This window comes from Oncorhynchus mykiss, chromosome 28 (assembly GCF_013265735.2).
Source record: "Oncorhynchus mykiss isolate Arlee chromosome 28, USDA_OmykA_1.1, whole genome shotgun sequence".
Classification (NCBI taxonomy): Eukaryota; Metazoa; Chordata; class Actinopteri; order Salmoniformes; family Salmonidae; genus Oncorhynchus; species Oncorhynchus mykiss.
The window spans coordinates 9,735,790-9,753,816 of NC_048592.1; the positions used below are offsets into that span (position 1 = coordinate 9,735,790).

The 18,027-nt window shown below is 44.9% G+C and overlaps 1 protein-coding gene across 3 annotated transcripts in view; it reads right to left on the minus strand.

Annotated features, from left to right (window-relative positions):
• Nucleotides 1–3,348: 3,348 nt before the first annotated feature.
• Nucleotides 3,349–18,027, minus strand: part of LOC110508473 — a 144,834-nt gene continuing 130,155 nt past the window's right edge. For 2 of the 3 annotated variants that reach the window (XM_036966293.1, XM_036966294.1), the window contains exons 8-14: nt 14,517–14,653; nt 12,925–13,046; nt 10,806–10,923; nt 10,060–10,383; nt 9,462–9,666; nt 8,756–9,221; nt 3,349–8,144 (exon numbers count right to left, since the gene is read on the minus strand). In XM_036966293.1, the coding sequence (XP_036822188.1) occupies nt 7,149–8,144; nt 8,756–9,221; nt 9,462–9,666; nt 10,060–10,383; nt 10,806–10,923; nt 12,925–13,046; nt 14,517–14,653 (2,368 nt within the window). In that variant the 3' untranslated portion in view covers nt 3,349–7,148. The other variant, XM_036966297.1, reaches the window with a different exon arrangement.

Below are 18,027 nucleotides of genomic sequence, written 5' to 3' on the forward strand. Positions count from 1 at the left end.
TTGCTGTAGTGTTTTTGCTGAGTCCGCAAAAACCCTACAGTGAATTCTACAGCAGTCTGCAGAAACACTACAATTTTTCTTTTTTTTTTGCGGACATGACTATAGTATGCTATAGTATTCACTGAAGTGATTTTACAGGCATGACTGCTGCATACTATAGTATTCACTGTAGCGTTTTTGTGGACTTTACTATAGTATTCACTGTAGTGTTTTTACGGACATGACTGTAGGATATTGTAGTAGCATCTGCCGACTAGGGTCAGATAAAATGACTATGCCAAATACTTTTTAATGAGGGGAACACCTCACTCAACCAGAACATAAGACAGAGGTTCATGACAGGCCAACAATTGAGTTGGGTCAACAGTTCTGAGCAACGCTACGACCCAGGTTTGCTTGTTTGACAGATAACACAGTAACAAGTGTAAACCAAAATGACTTCTCAGATCTGTTACTTCCATTAGGTAGCTTTCTGAAATACAACAGTGGTTTCACAGAGATTCAGCTGGCCAAGTTCACAAGATGACCAAAAACAGTAACAAACAATAATGTACATCTGATAGTAGAAAATCAACAGTTAACCACTGCATTTACATAAACAATACATATTTTAGAATTGCAAAATGACTTTACTTAAAGACTGACAACCTATTGGAGGGCACTGCCAATAACCCACCTGGACCTCAAACCAGAAAATCCTCTCCAAACAAACTGAAAACAAAAGGACATGATTGCAGTGGCTTTACATGATAAACCTCTTGAATATTTTCACATTGATAAACTCACTGATGGTCAAACTCAACACATACAAATCAGAACAATCAACCACACACCAAGCATTTATTCAGGACAGGATAGTCACAAAGTGGTCGCTCACAGAAATAAACCAGCAGCTACAATGCCTTACAGCCTTCCAAAGCGCTCACCTCTACATGACAAAGGGGTGCTTTTCTACATTTCCTGCATGTCCTCCTCTAATATGGGTGCCCAGGGAAACACTGACCAAAACTTTGGTTTGTAGCCTGTCACAGTATTATTCAGTTACAATGTTGTAAATGATAGAGGTTAAGGTGAGGTTAAGGTGAGGTTATGGTGATGATGATGATGCCCATCTACTGTGGGACGCCAGCTAAGGAGCAGGCGGAGGCAGAGATGCAGTTCAGTTGAAGAGTCTATATAGATTTGGGTAATGGAGATGATGCACGGCAGGGAATGATTGACAGTTGTTGACATGACTCTGTCATTACTTGAGACTTGGTTGGCTTTGTAGGGAGTATGGTTTATCTAAAAGGAGACGCAGAAAGGTGCAAATAATGGGAAAGAACAGAAACAGAACATACATAATTAAATTGGCTGTTATTGGCAATAATTGACGATAATCAAATGCAATAAGCATATGAATTGGTAAAGCTACTTTCACCTCTCCTGTCTGAGAGACTCGGATCCACAACTTCTCTTTTGATCACTTAGATTTTTTTTTTTTTAAGCAGGCCAATCATCAGATGACATTGAAGTCATAGAATGCAGTACACTGCCCAGTGTAATTATTGTGGCAGTAAAGCATTTATTCTTCTTTTGACTCGATACTTCACTAGTATGGATTTGAAATCAAACAATGACTATGAGTTTAAAGTGCAAACTGTCAGCTTTAATTTGAGGGTATTTTCATACTTATCAGGTGAATTGTTAATAAATTACAGCACATTTTGGGGGAGCAAAAGTATTAGTAGGAAATCACTTATATGTGTATTAAAGTATTTGATCCCATATAGATAGCACGTCATGACCACGTCAAGCTTTTGACTCTACCAATTTGTTTGAGGCATTTTCTGTTTGTTTTGGTTGTGTTTGTGATAATTTTCTTCCCAATAGAAGTGAATGGTAAATCATGTATTGTGTCATTTTGGAGTCACCTTTGTTGTAAATAAGAATATAATATGTTTCTAAACACTTCTATATGAATGTAGACGATACCATGTTTAAGGATAATCCTGAATGGTTCAAGAGTATTGATGAGTGAGAACATTACAGACACACAAGTCAGGTGACTTGTCAGGTGACTTGGCGGCCATTTTGGAGAGGCAGGTTGCCACTGTGATAGTGAGTTTGATAGTGAACTGGGCATTAAACATGGAATAATCCGCAACAAATACTATAGCATACTACAGTCATGGAAGGGTACCAAAAAAAACATTTACAACTCCCCACCAACTACCAGATCTCACCCTCTTTTCATGTTTCCCTTCTCAGGATGGTGGTTCCTGGCCCCCTTGCTGATGCCGCCCCCCGTTACACCCCTCCACCTCCCCTGGACATCGATGGGTCCCCTGCCTATGCCATCAGGTCTCTACTGGACTCCCGACGTCGTGGGGGTCGGCTTCAGTACCTGGTGGACTGGGAGGGGTAGAGGAGCGATGTCGGGTTTCGGCAACCGGCCCATCGATGTTGGGTTCAGAGGAGCGATGAGGAGCGATGTTGGGTTCTGGCAGCCGACATCCTGGACCCCAACATTATCCAGGATTTCCATATCCGGCAACCGGCCCGATCCTCGCCCTTGGGGCCGTCCTCCAGGCCGGCGTCGTCCTGTGGCTGGAGCTGTGCTGGGGGTGGGATACTGTCACACCTACTCCCATTCCCTCTCTCTGGTGCTCGACATCGCCAGTCTACTAACCACCGGTCCTGGCAACCCAGGACGCACACCTGGCAACCATCATTACGCACACCTGCTCCCCATCGTTATGCACAACTGGACTTCATCATTACCTTGATTACTTCCCCTTTATTTATCCCTGTAGCTTCAGTCTTCAGGCAGTGTTGGTTTTGTTCACGTTCGGTACGCTTCTTCTGTTTTGTTTATCTGCTTATTCTCATTATTAAACTCACCTTCTGCACCTGCTTCCTGACTCCTAGCGTATACGTTACCATATGTCTCCCGTTAAAATAAGGTTAAGGTTAAATAAACTAAATGACAGTGTATAGTATACGACACAATCGAGGGATACTACTACAGTGTGTATTACTCTCCAGTATACTACACAATTCTCAAGGGATAGTACAGTGTGCAAAAGTCTATTTTAAGCACTACATGATCAAGCGATACTAGTGTGGAGTATAAGATTCTACAGTATAATACAGTTTACTACATAATTATATAGAATTCTATAGTAAGTACTATAGTATTCTATAGCAAGCTGCAGTATTTGTTTTACGTGGGTAACCCACCCACACACCTACGTGTACGCGTACACACACACACACACACACACACAACATTCAAACGTAGCACACAATTGATTAGTGAGATTGTTTCATTGGAGAGACAAATAAGAAAAGACCACCTGCCAAGTGTGACATCTCTTTAAAACATATGATTTTTTATTCAAATTTACAAAAAAGAAAAGGAAAAATACAACATAATAAATACATTTACTTTATTCAGCACGCCATCTTGGAATTTGATCAACATCGTGCAGGAGTGATGAAGTCCCAAAAGGGAGACTGAACCTGGGGTCGTCTGGTGGCGTTCAAAGTTCATGACCTTCTACCCTCCAGAACACACACAGAATACAACCACACACCCCTGAAACACTACATGTAAAGCATGTCAGGACCTGTCATTAAATGCAGTGTATTTTCATTTGCATTTAATTGCGTGGGTAAATGGTTTGATAAATCTCCTGACAATCTCACTTTCCTCTCTGACTAAAGTGAGGGGGGGGGGGGGGGGGGGGGGGGGGGGTTGACCAGGAATAGGAAACCCCCGGTCCTGGAGTGCCCCTGCGACAGGAGGCGACTGATTCAACTAATCATGCCTTTGATTGGACCAATTTGGTGTTTCGATTCCTTTCCTCCGGAGGTGACATAATCAGTTCAATCAAGTAGTTAAGTGACGGCGGCACTGCAAGCCAAGGCCTCGCCAACTACAGATCAATCAGCTGGAGCATCACTCTGATTTAGACCAATCAGCACAAGCAAAACACCAAGAGCCAATCGGCGCTGGCTAACCATGTTTCCGGGGACAGAAGTCATTATGTCACAGTAGATGAGGCACCAATCCGTTTATAATTACGACACACACATATATTACATTATCTATATTTATAGGTGTGAACTACATAACATATTCCACAGTGTATGTGAGGGTGTTTTACAGGTGTATGTGGTTATTCCCTGTGAATAGGGCTTGACTAGCCCTGGTATGGCTAACCTCTATAGTCCTCAAACTCAACTCTGGACCTCTAAGCCAGTTCCACTGTGTTTTTCATTGTTCCCCTCTAATCAGGGACTAATGTAGACCTGGGCAATTAATTATCAGATAGAACAGAAAACCAGCAGGTTCCGGACCTCGTAGGGTAAGAGTTGAATAACCCTGCTCTATATAGCCTCCACTATGGTGCCGAGCCTATACAATACTAAGGAGGCTAGCCATATCAGGGCTGGAGTTTGACCAAGCCTGGTCAGACCATTCTCCAGGGTCCCGCTCCCCTCTCCTCCCCCAGAGATTGTGCACTACGACAGTAGTCCTGGCAGGGTCCAGTCAAGTCTTTGGCCCGATTTGAATACATGCAAAACGCATCCCTGCTTCCGCCCATCCTCGAAGTAATAATCACGGATCTAAACCCAATTTGAGAGGTGAAAAAGGAAGGGTTCCCTTCCATCGCTTTGACTTGTCAGATCAGTGAGAGATGAAGGGCGCGTTTTTAAAAGTATTTCAACAGGACCTTACACAGGGACACAGTGTGATTGTGGACTCTTGTGGTGATTGTGCCGACTTTCTCTTTTCACTAGGGGTTTGTCACAATCTGAGCCAATGTTAAGTTAACAGTGCACAACTTTTGGGCACGGCACATAAAGTCTGAGCTGACAGGAGTCTCTTTTTGCTGCCTCGGGGACACTATATGTATTCTTTGGGGTCGGTTCCATTACAGCTCCAGTCAATTCAGCGAACGGGTTGTGACAATTGCATTGGAGAATAGAATACAGCATCGGGCAGTTTTCATGGTCCAGTTAAATGGTTTTCAACGGAAACGGTATTAATCGAAATGCTGGCTTTAAGAAAGCTACCTCACATAACCTTGCACGCCGGGCTTCTAGTTCTTGTCAGATACATGGCTAGTGAAGCAGAGTACCTCACAAGTAATCGAGTGCTCATGTTCCGCATAACACTTTTTGCCAGGTTAAAGACCTATTTGAATACTTTGCTTTTCCACAAGAATGTTGTGTCAGGCACACGATATCCTGGTCTGTCCTAATGTAAAGTACATCGTGCCAGTTTAGTTCAGGGTCAGGTAAATCAAGTCCAGTCTGGTTGAAATATTAATCTAGGCCAGGTCTAAGTTGTCCCAACAGTGCTCTGTTCAAACGTGACAGTTTTTCCACTTAGATTTTTTTTGTTGTGACAATTATCTTCTCTTTTAACAAGGATATTCACTGATATTTACAAATGCATTCACATACAGTAGAACAGTAGTTATCGTCCATAGACATCTTCTTAAAAAAAAACTTGATCTGACATTATTCATAGTCTAGTATTGAACGCCACACAGTATAAAAGTGCATTCCAGCTGAAATCCCAGCTCATTCTTAAATTGACCTCTAACCTTTGACCATTACGGGGCCCAGTTGTTTCTGTTCGCTGGGCCTGCTGGTTTTCATTCTGACACTCTTCACTGATAAATGGAAGTTACGGATTGGACGGTTAAGAGTTTTCAGAGTGTGAATAGGCGGTTGAGATTGGTTGAGATTGTGCTCAAATCATGCAGACTTGGTCCTCAAGACATGTTGATTGAGTAGATGGAGGTTTTGCATAAAAAATAGTCATGTCTCTCCTCTCCTCCCTACATACAGTAAAATAATCGATTTAGAAGAGATTTATTAGATTCATACATAGATTCAATGCATCTTGTTAATACTTTTGCTTTCGTGATTTATTATACAATCAATGCCTGATAACACAAATGAGTCTTTAGTGTGTGTGGGTGTTGTGGGTCGTTCCATCAATTCGGTGCCTTTTGAGAAGTATAACTTGGTCATAATAAACTTTGATTCCACCTAATTACAGAATTTTTTTCATCTTGAAAAAAAAAATGTTTTCCCATCTCAAGAGGTTAATGGAAAAAAAAACATATATAGTAAGTGCCTATTAAGTTCCAAATAAAGTAACACGTTTGACGGTAACAGGGTTGACCGTGACAGGGTTGACAATTTAATCTTAATTCAGCCATAAATCCCCTTGTGACAGGGGGAATGGTAGCTTTTCTGTGCAATAGAGTGTGGCAATTGAATGCAAGCTTCACAAAAAATAAATAAACGTGTTTTAAAAAAAAATGTCTAGCCTGTGTTTGTAAACACAACGACACTCAGCTAAGCCTGGGAATATCATATCCCTTTTTTTCTTCTCACATGTGTATTTTCCAGTGATACGACTTTTTCAGCGATTTAAATGATTCATCGTTTTTTATTTGGAATGAAGTCGTGAGTTGAATTATTCACTTTTCTGCCTCTGCGGACGGTGTGAATGCAACAGTTTCTGCACAATCATCTCTCTTCCCCCCTCTCTCTCTCTCTCTCTCCTTCTTTGTCTTTCTTCTCTATCCCTCTGTCTTGGTCATCTTATATCCCCTTCTCCTCCGTGTGGTACCCTAATTTTCCATACTTCCTTGTTGAATGTATTGTCTTGCTTGCACCCCCCCCCCCCCAAAAAAATAAATAAAATAATAATAATTTGTTTCCAATTTCTCTCTCTCACATACACACCCTCATCCCACACACACGCAAACAAAGAAACACATTCGCTCACTCCCTCTCTCCTCTTTCTATTTCTATAGATGTAGAGCTGAATGAAAATCCTGTCTCGGATGTTTAAGTTGTTTCTCTTTGTCCAGACCACTTAACAAATTGTTGCTGCTTAGTGGAGAAACATCATGCACATTGTCTCAGTATCTGTGCTCACACGTATCAGCCTTTCACCACTTATTGCTTTAAATTACATCAATCACTCCCTCCCCTGCCCTTGCTTCCCTGGGCTCATTTTTATCTGTCTCTTTTTATTATTCTCCCTCTTCATCTCTCTCTCCGTTAACTTCTCTTCCCATTATTCTAACTCTGCTTGCCTTTTAATCATTCTTCCACCCTCCCCTCATTCTCTCTCATTTTTTCTCTTCTCCCTCTCTGTCTTTCCCCTCATCTCCAGACTGCTCCTCTTTCTGCCCCTCCTCTTTTTCAGCCTCTTTTTTGTTGTTCTCTACCCCTCCCTCCCCATCCTTCTCTGTCTCCTCTTGTTTTTCTTTCTCCCTATCTCGGAACAGCTTGGCTAGCTCCTGAAATTGTGGACCCCACTCCTCCAGTCCTCCTCCCCACTCCTCCTTCTCTGCATCCTTCTCTCCCTCACTCTCCAGCGAACTGAGTGAGCCTGCACGTGACCCTGTGCCCTCCAGCCCGTACACCTGCACTGAATCATAGGGAGGCTGCGAGGGGTCAAAGGTGACCTGAGCCAGACGAAGGCGGAGGAACTCACCCACCCTGAGGGCCAAGGAGTGACCACCTGGTACTGGACCCCCTCTCCCTGCCTCTATCCCTGGGACCCACCCTGCCCCGTACCCCATGATGCCCCCATATGCACCCCTGGGCTGCCCTGGGAAGGGCAGCATCTGGGGGGTCATATCCCTTCTTCCTAAAATGTATGCCCCAATACCCACCCTGTCCCGCCAGTCAGCCATGAACCCTTCTGGGTACATCCCCCCGCAAGAAGTGCCAGTCAGAGATATCCCTCCGCCCTCCCTGTCCGGCCTGGCCACCACAAAGTTGCTGCCAATCTCCAGCCCTCCCCTCCCCATGCTCCCAGGGTAGTCCTGCCTCTGTCCCGCTGCCTCCCCCTGCAGGACACTGGTGTAGTTGCGGGCGGCTGACTGCTGAGACTTGCTGTCTGGGCCGTTCGCCCCAGGGCCTCCACCTCCACCACCAGAGGAACCTCCTTCAGCTAAGCCGGAGCGTTTGGGGGAGAGGCCTGCGCGGGAGGCTCTGCGGCCCGCCATGGGCAGGGTGGCCGAGTCACACACCCAGGCACCTCCCTGACCAACCACGGAGCCAGAGCGGGTCAGGACCAGGCTGTGCTCCCTCTCCCGGGGGAGGGTCTCAGACTGGACCTGCAGGGGACGGGGAGGAGGAGGAGGGTCAGTCAGGGACAGGGGCAGGGCAAGGGAACGGCGCTGTTAAGTGGAAGTAGAAGATAAAGGAGAACAAGATGTGATATTGCGGTTGAGAGGAGAGAGAATTGTAAGGGAACGAATGGAGAGATGAATTGGAGAAATAATTAAAGCAGATAGCCGGAGCGTAAGTAAAAGGCCAAAAGAAAGAAACAGGGAGATAAGGAAGATGAGGGAGAGAGAGGAGATGCCGTGAAGGAAGAAAGCAAAAAGGCAGAGAGACAGAAGAAGAATAGACAGACAGCGCGCAAGATGCAGAGTGAAAGAGAAACAGAGTTGAGAAGGTAAGAGAAGCAGCAGAGGTTAATTGAGCACTAGAAAGAGCTAATAGTGCACTGTGAGAGGAGGATGAAGAAGGAGGAGAAAATCAAGAGACAAAACGTTAAAAAAGGAAAGGCCAGAAAGCTTCTTTAAATCAAAATATATCAAATAAAAAACCATACATATTCATCATCATCTCCCCTCAGAACCCTGTTTAATCAGCAGTGCACTAAGCATACCAAATGCTAACATTTATTCCCTGATTGTGATACACAGTGTCTGTCTCTTACCATGTCCACTGAGTCCTGACTTTGGCTCTGCTGCTCGCTGCTGTTCTCTGTACAGTTGCTCATAGCTCCCCCTCCGCCTCTCTCCTGGCTGTCATTGGTCCGCGGTGTCCCTCCATCTGAGGTGCTAACCCCGCTCTGCGGGCCCGTTCCGTCTCTGCTCTCTCTGCTGCTCATTTCAGCTGGGCCTATGTACACGGCCCCTGGCTCCAGGGCCCCCACCATGGCCCCCTGATTCTGGATGACCAACGAGTGGTCCGGCTGGCCCCCGGGGAAGCGGTAGGCCAGCTCAGCCAGACCCGGCTCAAACTGGCTCCCTGGAGTACGTCGGAGAACAGGTAAGGTATGGCTGCTGTAGCAGAGGCGGCCGTACATGGGCCCTCCAGGGCCGGAGTAGGCCGGGTCCAGGGTTGGGTTCTGGGCCCAGCTGTAAGACTGGGCTTTGTCCTGGACGTGCTGGGAGTAGCGTCTGGGGGGTAGAAGATAGGGTGTGACAAGGCTAGACTATATGTTACAGCAGCTTTACACGGAAACAAATGCCATTGAGGGATAACATAACATAGACATATATCACACAGCACAATAGACCATGTTTGTAATAGACCATGATCAATACAGTCTTAGAGAGACTCCTGAGAACTCTTGAGGACTGGAGTTTTGTCTGCCTGTGTTTCTTCCCGGGACAGCTTTCAATTAAACACACACTCACATGTTCCTGCTGTCCAGGGTGCGGTATACCCTGCGTGAGCTGTGGGGGGCGCTCTGGAGCGCTGCAATGTCGAAGGCGGCCGTGTCGGCCTCACCCCCACCCTCGTCGTCGTAGGTGATGATGTTCTCCCGCACATCGTCCTCCTCCAGGGGGGACAGAGAGTCCCGCTTCTGACGGCGGAGGGACAGGGACAAGGCACTGACCGCTGGGGGTGGGAGGTGGGGAGGGAGAGAGAGAGAGAGAGAGTAAACAAACACTGGAAGGGGCAGATTAGAGTGTTGGTATAGCATATCTCTGCCCTGCATGCTAAAATCAGTAATTGACTTAGAGCCACAGCCAGTCAGACATAGATACACTGTGTACTGTACTAACCCAGTCACATTGGAATTGGAACGACGTCGGCATTCAGGAGGTCATTCCCAGTAAAATTCCAGTGCAATTTGATGTAAATTAGGTTTGTGTTCCCCAGTAGAATAACTAACCAACTAATCATCAAGTCTTGATTGGTTGGATACGGTGTGCTAGTGTGTTGTAACGAAAGCCTGCAGTGCACACCCTGTGGATCTGGGTCTCTGAGACCAGGATTGAGTATATTTACCGAGCAGAGTGGCAACACAGGCCAGGATGGCCAGCAGGGCGGCGGTGCTAAGCCCAGGGGAAGGAGAGGTGGACTGCTGGGGGACACACACCGTCTCTCTCTCCCACTCCCAGTCTCCCTCCGTCTGCCTCTCCTGCCTCTCCTTCTCCCCAGCCCGGGCCCCTCCTCTCAGGCAGGGGCAAACGGATACGGTGACCGTCCCGGTGGAGGTCAGGCCAGATGTCCCGTCCCTTAGTACCAGGGGGACGTGCAGCGTGAGGGAGGAGGAGGACGAGCGGGAGAGGGGCTGCAGGGGCGACAAGAGCAACAGGGTGGCGGTGGGGCCTGGAGGAAGAGAGCGAGAAAGAGGGAAATACAACATTAGAGGGGTAAAAAAAACACAAGTAACACAACGGAATTTAATTGAAAGAAATCTCTACTATATAACGTTATTCCCATAGCTTCCCACAGCTTCCCTCAGAGGATGTGTCCGAAAGCATTGGGAAAATATGGATGTAGAGTAGAGGCAGAGGTAAACAACAGGGGAAACAAAAGGGGAGGAGGATAAAAGATGTAAACATTTGAAGGCACGGACGCTGTGAGATGGATGGTAGAGGAGATAGGTAGAGACAGAGAGAGAAGAGGGAGGAGAGGAGTGTGTGTGGGAGAGAGGGGGCCAGACAGAGCGGGGGGGGGGGGGGGGGCGAGATGGGACGCGTGTGTGAGAGAGAGACGTAGAGAAAGGAAAGGAGAGAGACTATACACACCTCCACTGTCCCTGATGCTGAAGTTGAGGGCGACGCTGGACTCTGGAGGGATGCTGAAATAGACAGCGCTGTCATTCCCTCCCTCATCTCTATCAATCGCACGCAACACCTGCACCACCTGAATGGGAGAGATAAGAGAGAATGTGAGACCAGACACAGAGGAGGAACGATTGGGAGGTTGGAGGGAGGATGGGGGAGGGGGAGGTCGGAGAGAGAGAGACACACAGGCAAGAAGAGAAAGAGAAAAGAGAAAGATAGACAGCAGCAGAGGTAGAAGAGATAGGAGGGGGATATGAGAAAAAAATAATAGAGATTGAGAAAGAGTACTTTGTAACAACGCATTCCTTTAACCACCGCCCACATCCCTGTGCAAGAGTTCAGCATTTACCTAATCAAAACAAACAGACTGCTAGATAAAACCTTTAATACCAAGTAGGAAGTAATTAAAGTATATCTAGCCATAACAGAGGAGGGAATGACTGGGTTGGCTTTCCGTATACAATCTACTAAGCCTGGGTTCCGACTGTGAAGATGCACTTAGAAAATAAATTATCTTATTCGATCTAGTGAATATTATCTCAGTTTAAACCATTGGGACTCTCTTAAAATACTGCCTGTGGAGAACAGGCAATACAACATACCTCTTTAATGGACTTTAGAGTGCATTAGTGCTAGTGCAGTGATTCAGACCAGGATTAAGATGTTAGAAAGTTTCTGAGTTATGCAGTAGCTAAGGGCTCTCATTTTGAAAGGGTTTATACATTAGAAACTTTATTTTCTCTGTTTTAATGTCTTTAGAAAATTACATTACATACTGAACAAAAATAAATGCAACAATTTCAAAGGTTTTACTAAGTTAAAGTTCATATAAGGAAATCAGTCAATTGAAATAAATTCATTAGGCCCTAATCTATGGATTTCACATGACTGGGAATACAGATATGCATCTGCTGGTCAGCGATACCTTAAAAAAAAGGTAGAGGCGTGGATCAGAAAACCAGTAAGTATCTGGTGTGACCACCATTTGCCTTAAGCAGCATGATTACATGGAAGAACTGAGACATTTTCAGGTCCCAGGAATTGTGTACAGATCCTTGCAACATGGGGCCGTGCACTATCATGCTGAAACATGACTTGATGGCAGATGGCACGAGAACGGGCCTCAGGATCTCATCACGGTATGAGAAATGTCAAATTGACATCGTTGTGTTCATTGTCCGTAGTTTATGCCTGCCCATACCATAATCCCACCGCCACTAGGGGGGCACTATTTTCACAACGTTGACATCAGCAAACCGTTCGCCCACACGACGCCATACATGTGGTCTGTGGTTGTGAGGCCGGTCGGATGTACTGCCAAATTCTCTAAAATGACGTTGGAGGCAGTTTATGGTAGAGAAATGAACATTACATTATCTGGTAACAGCTCAGGTAGACATTCTTGCAGTCAGCAGGCCAATTGCACTCTCCCTCAACACTTGAGACATCTCTAGCATTGTGTTGTCTAACAAAACTGCATTAGAGTGGCATTTTATTGTCACCAGCACAAGGTGCACGTGTGTAATGATCATGCTGTTTAATTAATCAGTTTCTTGATATGCCACACCTGTCAGGTGGATGGATTATCTTGGCAAAGGAGAAATGCTCACTAACAGGGATGTAAAGAAATGTGTGCCCCAAATTTGAGAGAAATAAGCTTTTTGTGCGTATGGAACATTTCTGGGATCTTTTATTTCAGCTCATGAAACATGGGACCAACACTTTACATGTTACGCTGATCTTTTTGTTCAGTGTACAACAGTTGGCTGATGGATTACTTCCCTGCAAGACGGTTCCTGTAGATTCACAGATCGTGAGACAGAACAACAAAGACACAGGCACACAAAAGAGGTAATAAACACAAACACAGAGAGAAGGAACAGACGGACAAAGACAACAAATTACTGGAACAGAGACAACATGGGAACGTGGAAAAAGCAAGACAGAAATAGAGGCAGAAAGACGGAAGCGTGGACGAAATGATCGAAGGAATCGACAAGAACATTCAAAGACTTTTTACACATGCACGCCAGCACACACACACACACACACACACACACACTCTCTCTCTCTGACTGACCTGTCCGGTGGCTGATGAGTCACACATGGCTGTTGTGTATTTTCTGTCCAGCTCGGGAGCATTGTCATTCAGGTCCAGCGTTTCTATGGTCACCACCACTCTGGACACTTGGCTGGGGTTGTCTGGGGGAGAGGAATCAGGGACATCTGTGTCACTACAGAGAGCATTTCACGACCTCAGAGTGGCCAACGCATCTCAACTCTGCTGATCAATCCGCTAAGGTGTCCTCGTGACCTAGCCTACATGGCTGCCTTCAATAGATTTGGTTTGAATCTAAAGTAAACATAGCATTTGTCATGTGATGTTTTATCAATCTGGCTGAATCTGGGGGTTATTGCTGTATTTTAAGATTGAGCGTTGGAATTAGGGCCTCCATCAAATCAAATGTATTTATATCTTCGTACATCAGCTGACACCTCAAAGTGCTGTACAGAAACCCAGCCTAAAACCCCAAACAGCAAGCCATGCAGAAGCATCACTCTCTTTCCACATCAAACTGACTTTTCAAAGCGCCAGCATCAAACAATGACAATATGCTCGTAAGGAGAGCCGACATTCATGCAAAGCAGTTATATCAGGGCACAGTTTAAATGGATTGGGACGGAGTCCACACTGCATTCACACACCCACACACACTTTGGAAGGCACTGACTCATAGTTTGGACTGCTCACATGAGTCCCGTATACACACACACACACACACACACACACACACACACACACACACACACACACACACACACACACACACACACACACACACACACACACACACACACACACACACACACACACGCGCACACACACACACACATTTTTGGGCAGTCTCTTTGGACTGTGTTCACACACTCTGAGCAGTAACACCATGTTATGGACGGAAGCCTTAGGTCCACATTGCAAGCAATGAGCTCCTAGTGTCGTGGCAGGCAGTGAGAGCAGAGGAGAGAGGCTGCCTCTGGCCACTGAGAGAAGAGACAGTTAGCAATACTGATACCGCCTCCAACGGTCTGGTTTACTCTATGGAGCTCATTAATCAACTCTGGCAGCAGCATTACAACTACTGAAGACCCACTGCAACGCCGGCCAGTAGCACTGCCTAAATAAAGACTAGCACTGTCACCACACTAACCACTACTGTTGGTACTACTGTGTTACCACTAACTGATATGACTTTAAGGGGATCATTTGGGATTTTTCTTAGCTGGTGGAAATGGTAGTTTAATTAGGATCTGCTGTCTCCCATCCAAGGTGGTTGCCCTCCATTGATTTCCCCTAATTTCACACTCGGTGCTAACATTGCTATAAGCCCTGTTACTATCACCATGAATGAAGCATTGGGGCACTACAGTGCTGCTACTGATAGTACCACTGGCACTGTGTAGCTAATATAAGCCATCAAGACATATCGAGTAAAGCTGCTTAGTGGAGTGTATTGTATTTCAGCTCTCTACGACTTCATTTTATGAGGGTTTATAGGTGTAATGACTAGGGTGAAAAGGTAGACTATAGCTAGTGTAGAGTTAATCCTGGTCAGATCAAGTGATCGGGAAAAACTCCTAGCCCTGAATGATGACAAAGTTGTGCCCTCTGACCTCTCTGTGTGGCGATGACGGTGATGTTGTGCCATTGTTCGCGCTCACGGTCCAGCTCCATGGCCGTGGTGATGAGGCCGCTGTCCGGGGTGATACGGAACAGAGCCTCTGGATCTGACTGGGGATCAATAGAGAACCTGGGAGAGATGGAGAGATGGGGAGGTGGGAGGGGACCAAGAGAGAGAGAGGGGCAGAAGAGAGGGAGAGAGAAAGAGGAAGATAAGGATGAGAGGATATAAATGGCCGGGGAATTACTATCGCAAATTATCGTAGTCGATACGATCTGACTTATCTAAATATCTCGATGGACGTTCTAACTACCGTTCATTGGCGGATTGGCCGTCTGGCAATACTGGCAAATGCCAGAAGGGCCGGACCATTTTATTGGGGGTCCAAAAAACAAAAAAACATTTATACATATAACACTTTAAAAAATGGACATGGTCAGGAGCCCATGAGCCAGTTTTTTTAATGACTTTGTCATAATTGTCATGTTGTCATGATCATCCACATTGAGCGTTTTGCTAATCAGTGGGCAACGGTTTTCTGATTGGTGTTTCAGCCTAGCTCAGTGCTTTCTGTGGTGGGGCAGCCAGTGGAAAATACGGAGCGTGGGAGTTGGTAATGTTCTCTAGTGGCGCAGCGGTCTAAGGCACTGCATCTCAGTGTAAGAGGCATCACTACAATTCTTGGTTCGAATCCAGGCTGTATCTGGCTGTGATTGGGAGTCCCATAGGGCAGTGCACAATTGGCCCAGCGGTGTCCGGGTTTGGCCAGGGTAGCCTGTCATTGTAAATACGAATTTGTTCTTAACTGACTTGCCTAGTTAAATAACGGTTAAATAAATAAAATAAAATAGTTGTGCCAGGATTGGCTCAGTGTTCTGTCACTCATGGGGACACTACGTCACTGCAAAAACTACACGGACAGCTCAAAAATTCATGCCCACTGGACACAGATAAAACAACATAAAATTACATTATATCAACCGTAGCTTTCATTGGACTGATCATGTCAAAATCATACTTTAAAAATCTTAGCAAGCAAGCTAGCAGTCATCATCATGAATCAAGTCGACAATCTATTGGAAAATCCTTCTCAATCATATGAAGAGAAATTGTCGATAAAAACCTAACGGTGCTCATAGGCCATTGGACATAAACATTACAAGTTGTAAATTGCAAATTCAACAATGAGTGGTTTGGAAGGAATCAGTGGCCTGCTATACAGTGGAGTGGGTGTGTGGTCCAAGTCTGTGTTTAAGGGTCTATTTTCCAAGCTTAAAAGTATAAACATTAAACATTGGCCATGCTGTCAATCCAGCATGACTTCTGCCGCGCTCAAAACAACTGGAAACTAGGAACTGGGAAATATCAGACGTCAATGAGTTCAAGACAACTGGGAATTCGTAAAAAAACAAGCTCCGACTGGGAAAATACGTTTTGAATGGTCATCCAGCTTGGATTTGCAAGTTGGGAACTGAAGCCTCTTTCTAGAGCTCCGACCTGAAGATCACTGACGTCATGATTCGCCTTTGTTCCCAGTTGTCTTGAAAGTGCCATAAAATCCAGAGAATGCCAGACTTTGATGACAAAGTTTCATGACAAAATTTGCCAACAAGGAGGACTGCCGCACCATCATCCTATTCAAGTGAGCTCAGCACAACAAGGTGAGTCCAAAAAGGTATTTCATGCTGCTGCATATATTTTGAAAATATGTCATGGAGATATGCATACTGTAGCTAACAAAGTAATACCAAGTGTATGTTGTGTAGAAAGCTGTCAGGAGCCCATGTGCCTCACCCTAATAATTTGCTCCCTTTTCCCCTCGTAACTTAGCCTACTGTTCTGACTTGGTGGTACACATGTAGCCTAGAGCCTGTTTTAGAGAAATGTCATCATCAAATATTGTAAGAGCTTTCATTGTCTGCTTATATGCCCCCTTTATTTATCATACAGTTCTGACTTGGGGTACAGGGAGAATACTGTAAGAACGGCCCAAGTTCTGAATTCTGTCGCTGTACATTTCAAAAGTGCTGAACAAATAGTTATATTGACTAAGTCTGCCCTAACTCGCTCATTATTGTCTTAATCGAAAATTATGGATTGCCCCTTATGCCTTAGTTTGTACATCTCAATTGTCAGTAGAAAAAAACACATTTGTTTAAGCAAGTCAGCCATATCAGCTATGTTTTTTTTTAAAGGCAGTAAACGAGGCTGAATAAACTATTTCGCTGCCAGACAAAAGGCTCTGCTGATAGCCAGGTGTAGCAGTGGTAAGGATTCACTACATGGTGCTGAAAATAAAGCTCTGCTGTTGGGACAGTTTTATGTAGGCCCTAACAGTTTGTGGGCACCGTTTGTCAACGTTATAGTGCAATTCATGTATTGTTTAGTGTTGTGTTGTGTAGTGGCTTTCCTGGCATGCATTTAAAAAAAAAAAACAATTGGTTTGCCCCACCAAGATTTATATGCTAAAATCGCCACTGTGTCAGTCACTCAGTCAAAACGGAAAGGTGTTTTGCCCCAAAAAGTTAGAGAGCAAAAAAAAAAAAGCACTTGAGGCTGATGCTGCTGAATGTGTGAAATGAAACAACTTATTTGCTACGAGTTCAGGCTCTGCTGGTTTGAGTGCTCTGTCTGTGATAAATGACAGATAAGCTACTGTAGTGCAGTCGAGGTAGGAAGAAAAAGGAGAAAGACACATTTATGTACACTGACACAGACCATGTAGCCTAGTGCTGCCAGTTAGGCCTAATATTTTGTCTGTATATTGCATGAAATATATTTCATACCTATTATAGTAGGCTAATTAGTGAAGGGAGGATTCGGAGGAACATTTAGATACTAGGCTACCAGCAAAATAGTCTAACAAGCCATTAGATTGGCTTTTATGTAGGTAAGGCAATTGCCATCTATTAGACATTTATCCAGTGCTTTTTGCTAAACACAAGTCATCATGTATAAAGGTCAATTGGGGCAATTTACACCCAGTCACTACAAAGAAACAGGCGTCTTTCCTAACTCAGTTGTCGGAGAAGAAGGAAACTGCTCAGGGATTTCACCATGCCAATGGTGATTTTAAAACAGTTATAAGAGATTAATGGTTGTGATATGAGAAAACGGAGGATGGATCAACAACATTGTAGTTACTCCACAATACTAACCCAAATGACAGAGTGAAAAGAAGAAAGCCTGTACAAAACTAAAATATTCCAAAACATGCATCCCGTTTGTTGCAAAGAAATGTACTTTTTGTCCTGAATACAAAGCGTTATGTTTGGGGCAAAACGACACATCACTGAGTACCACTCATCATATTTTCATGCATGGTGGTGGCTGTGTCACGTATTGGGTAAGCTTGTCATCGGGCAAGGACTACGAAGTTTTTTGGGATAAAAATAATGTTGGATGTTCCTGAGTGGCCTAGTTACAGTTTTTACTTAAATCGGCTTGAAGATCTATGGCAAGTCCTGGAAATGACTGTCTAGCAATGATCAACAAATCAACTT